This window comes from Doryrhamphus excisus, chromosome 16 (assembly GCF_030265055.1).
Source record: "Doryrhamphus excisus isolate RoL2022-K1 chromosome 16, RoL_Dexc_1.0, whole genome shotgun sequence".
Classification (NCBI taxonomy): Eukaryota; Metazoa; Chordata; class Actinopteri; order Syngnathiformes; family Syngnathidae; genus Doryrhamphus; species Doryrhamphus excisus.
The window spans coordinates 5,275,597-5,279,066 of record NC_080481.1 but is presented as its reverse complement, the minus strand read 5'-3'; the positions used below and the strand labels follow the sequence as shown (position 1 = coordinate 5,279,066).

Genomic DNA, 3,470 nt, shown 5'->3' with positions numbered 1-3,470 from the left:
CATTTATGTTATCTTATTGACATGGATTACTACATTTTGAATTATTTTGGATGTACAATGGAAAGTCGTAAGATAATTAATGCATTAAACATTTTCCTGTTTCGTTGTCTCAGTAATGTTTCACAGTGCCTCATAGAATTTTGATCAATTGTGTAGTTATTCTCTGACCAATTGTGTTGTTGTTATTCTACCGCCATCCTCAGGGGGCAATACACTCAGACACGATGCGGCATTTGTACTTCCGGGTCGACGGCCCTTCCTTTTCTGTCGTCCATTTGTCGAGTACGGTAAGAAGTTGTCGAGCGCTCGCCCTTAAATGCTTAAACTGTGTCGTCTTTTGTGAGACTGGCGAGGTGTCTGTGTTTTTAAGACGCAATTAAGTATGGAGTGTAACTGTTCGTATTCATTAATAAGCGTTTTTGAGCAAATTGTTATGAAAATGTTAGCTAGCGAGCCGCCGCACGCGGCCGCAGTGCGCTCGTGCTAATTGCTAAGCTAGCAGGCTCTAACGCTGTTTTTTATTAGCAGTTTATTAGCATCTTCATAGCATATGGTTGTTTTATTGTGTCAGAAAGATTTTGATAGCATATTGTTGTTTTATTGTGTCAGAAAGATTTTGATTTAACAGTTTAAAATGAGATAAGCACCAGAAGTGTGTTTGTGGCCGTTTGACTGTGTGGTGTAGTGAATTTGTGTTTGACATTTTTTTATGTTTGTTAAAGATAGTAGACGACCTACAAACCGTTCAACATGCAGAACGACGCTGGCGAATTTGTGGATCTCTACGTCCCACGTAAATGGTGAGAAACCTATTGACACGTTTGGGAAGCCAAACTTGTTATGTTGACCAGTCACCCTTTCTGGCAGAGGTGACCAACGTGCGGCCTGGGGGCGTTCTTAAAATACAAAATAATTACAAATAAGTTTGGACAACCCTGCTTTATGGTTTGAATGGATCTTGTAGATGATGCATTGAAAGTGTTGTTCTGTGTCTTAAAGCTCTGCCAGCAACAGAATCATTGGAGCCAAAGACCATGCTTCTGTCCAGCTCAACATAGCTGAGGTTTGTTAATAATAATTTATATCGCCACTGTGTGTTATGTAGGCATCAGACGAATTACTTACCTGATACACATGTTTTACACCTTGTAAAGTGGACATGGAATAATGTGAGGCCTCCTATGATGAGATGCACAAACACTTAAGAGTATGCAAACTAACTTATGTGAAGTTTATTGGCATGAACACATGTATTTTTTTGTTTGTTTTTTTGTGGCAGGTCGACAAGGTCACAGGGCGTTTCAATGGACAGTTCAAGACTTACGCCATCTGTGGGGCCATCCGCAGGATGGTGAGTGACGTGGAACTTCCTCTGCATTTGGCATAGAATGTTTCAAATGATAATGTGTTTTGCTTGAAATGTTCACAAGATGTGTAAAGTTTTGTGCTTCGGCTTGAACAGGAGTGTCCAAAGTGGCCCAGAGTGTACTCTTGGCCCTTGTTGTTTTTGTTGTTTTTTTTATGGGCACGTTCTAAAAATATAATCTACCTAGACTCAGCAGTGATTTCACAGGAATAAAGTAAAATATTAAGAGTTTTAATGCACAGTGCCAAATGTGCATTGTGTTCTGCGTCTTGATTGGCTAAGGGACTGTAGATCACTGTCTGTCTCTATTCCGTGTCTCCTGTTTTCGATCGCTATCAAACGTTGAGCAGTTTGTATGTTTTCTCCCTGACCAATCCCAGCTGAAATGAAACATTGTGGACATGCTGAAGAAAGGTAGATGTTTCACTGATGTAGGGCGCCATCACGGAATACATTTGTTCCATACATTGACATGGATACTAAAACGCTACAGCAGAGCGGCGCTAGGACTTCAGAGGCACTGCCAGAGGAACTGTGAAATCCGTCCAAGTCGCTCTTAATGTGTCCAACCTCGTAGGTTGATTAATAAATTAAAAGGAGGGTTTTAACTTTGCGTGTTCAAACAAGAGAGAAATGTGAGAAAATTGTGCGGTGAGAGGTTTTACAACCTTAAAATGTACAGTAATTGTTAAAGCTGACCACTTTGCGGATTTCACCTATTGAGGGTTATTTTTGGAACCCAACCTTTGCCATAAACAAGGGAAAATAACATTTTATTGGCATAAAGTCAGAGACAAAATTTTAACCTAACGGTACCATGAAAAAAACATTGCAGTTTACTAATTGCTACGTTATGCTATTCTGCACTCTTGTGTAAACTCGCGGCCCCTGCCTCCACACACAGACTGACTGACTGACTGACTGACAAAAGGGCTCACTCTGCTCACTTCATTCTGCTGTTCACTGCTGCTGTTCACTGCTGCTGTTCACTGCTGCTGTTCATGCGCAGTGGCCTGCACATCCCTTAATGGAACGTTTGGACACTCCTGGGTTAGAAGTCAATAGTGTTGATTATGTACTGCATGAGATGTTTGTGTATTTGCGCTAAAACCATATGTTCTGTTGTAAACAGGGAGAGTCTGACGACTCCATCCTCAGGCTAGCAAAGAATGACGGTGTCGTCGCCAAGTAAGAACTGCATCATGGTGATTAACTTTTACTTTTGTTGCACATCATTCTTCTTCATATTGTATGTGCACGTTAAACAGCTGTATTTCTTTCCTCCACAGAAGCAGCTGAGTGACAAACTGCAGCAAAGGAACATTTGTTAAATAAAATGTGCAAAAAGACAAACTGACTGGCCCTTGGTTTTTATATTATGGTTGCAGTTAGCAGGTTGTAATGAACACACGTCATTCATGTTTATTACTCCTTCATAATTTTTTTCTTTTTACTCATGAGCACTTGATAAAACAAACTTGTTGTGTGTTGCCTTGTTGGCCACCATCCTCTTATCCACTGCTAGCTCTCTGCTGGTAATAAAGAAGATATAAGAAAAGCTGTTAATCTATCTGTATATAAGCTATATATTTAAAAGTTTTAATCACATTTTTGTCAGTTTCTTCCACTCTTCCCTGGCAACCATGTTTTTCATTGGTTAATGTGGTACATTTTCCACCAGTAGAGAAAAGTCGGAATCTCGTTTGGGTTTTTGCTCGCGAGCAAACAGAAATATTAAATCGTTCTCACGTACATTCATAATTAATATGAATTAACTTGCCCAACCAGACCGGGATTTCAGTTTGAAGAACGTATTTTGGACATTGGTATGCTTGCGTCATCAAGTCTGCGCCGCCTTCTGTCTGCTCTACATGTATGTGCAGGAGGCAAATTTCATATTAACATATCCAGTGGAATGTAAAGTAATCCAAATATTTACTTGTTTCAATTGTAGATACAATTGAAAATCGGTAAAAAGATAAATAAATGAATAACTCGCTAAAGTTGACAACGAAAAAGCTCCAAACAAAATTTCAAACAATTCCAGTGGTGGCAGGCAGAGGGCAGCATCGTTCTGAGTGGATGCCTCGTAACCTTAAAAGGT

General features: G+C 39.9%; 1 protein-coding gene across 2 annotated transcripts; it reads left to right on the top strand.

Moving 5' to 3' along the window:
• The first annotated feature begins 222 nt into the window (after positions 1 to 222).
• Positions 223 to 2,719, top strand: rps21 (ribosomal protein S21). 2 transcript variants are annotated; one of them, XM_058051543.1, is made up of 6 exons: positions 223 to 287; positions 723 to 800; positions 1,000 to 1,063; positions 1,280 to 1,351; positions 2,499 to 2,571; positions 2,656 to 2,719. In XM_058051543.1, the coding sequence occupies exons 2-5, from the start codon at positions 751 to 753 to the stop codon at positions 2,556 to 2,558; spliced, it is 246 nt and encodes an 81-aa protein (XP_057907526.1). In that variant the 5' UTR covers positions 223 to 287; positions 723 to 750; the 3' UTR covers positions 2,559 to 2,571; positions 2,656 to 2,719. The 2 variants fall into 2 exon arrangements, with proteins under 2 accessions (XP_057907526.1, XP_057907527.1); XM_058051544.1 differs by lacking the exon at positions 223 to 287 and adding an exon at positions 333 to 380.
• Positions 2,720 to 3,470: the final 751 nt, after the last annotated feature.

Bases quoted from the DNA above. Each gene is read 5' to 3' on its own strand.
- rps21 (XM_058051543.1), top strand. From the start codon at position 751: ATGCAGAACGACGCTGGCGAATTTGTGGATCTCTACGTCCCACGTAAA. The intron at 801-999 runs GTGAGAAACCTA...TGTGTCTTAAAG, and splicing joins CTCTACGTCCCACGTAAATG to CTCTGCCAGCAACAGAATCA. The intron at 1,352-2,498 runs GTGAGTGACGTG...TGTTGTAAACAG, and splicing joins GTGGGGCCATCCGCAGGATG to GGAGAGTCTGACGACTCCAT.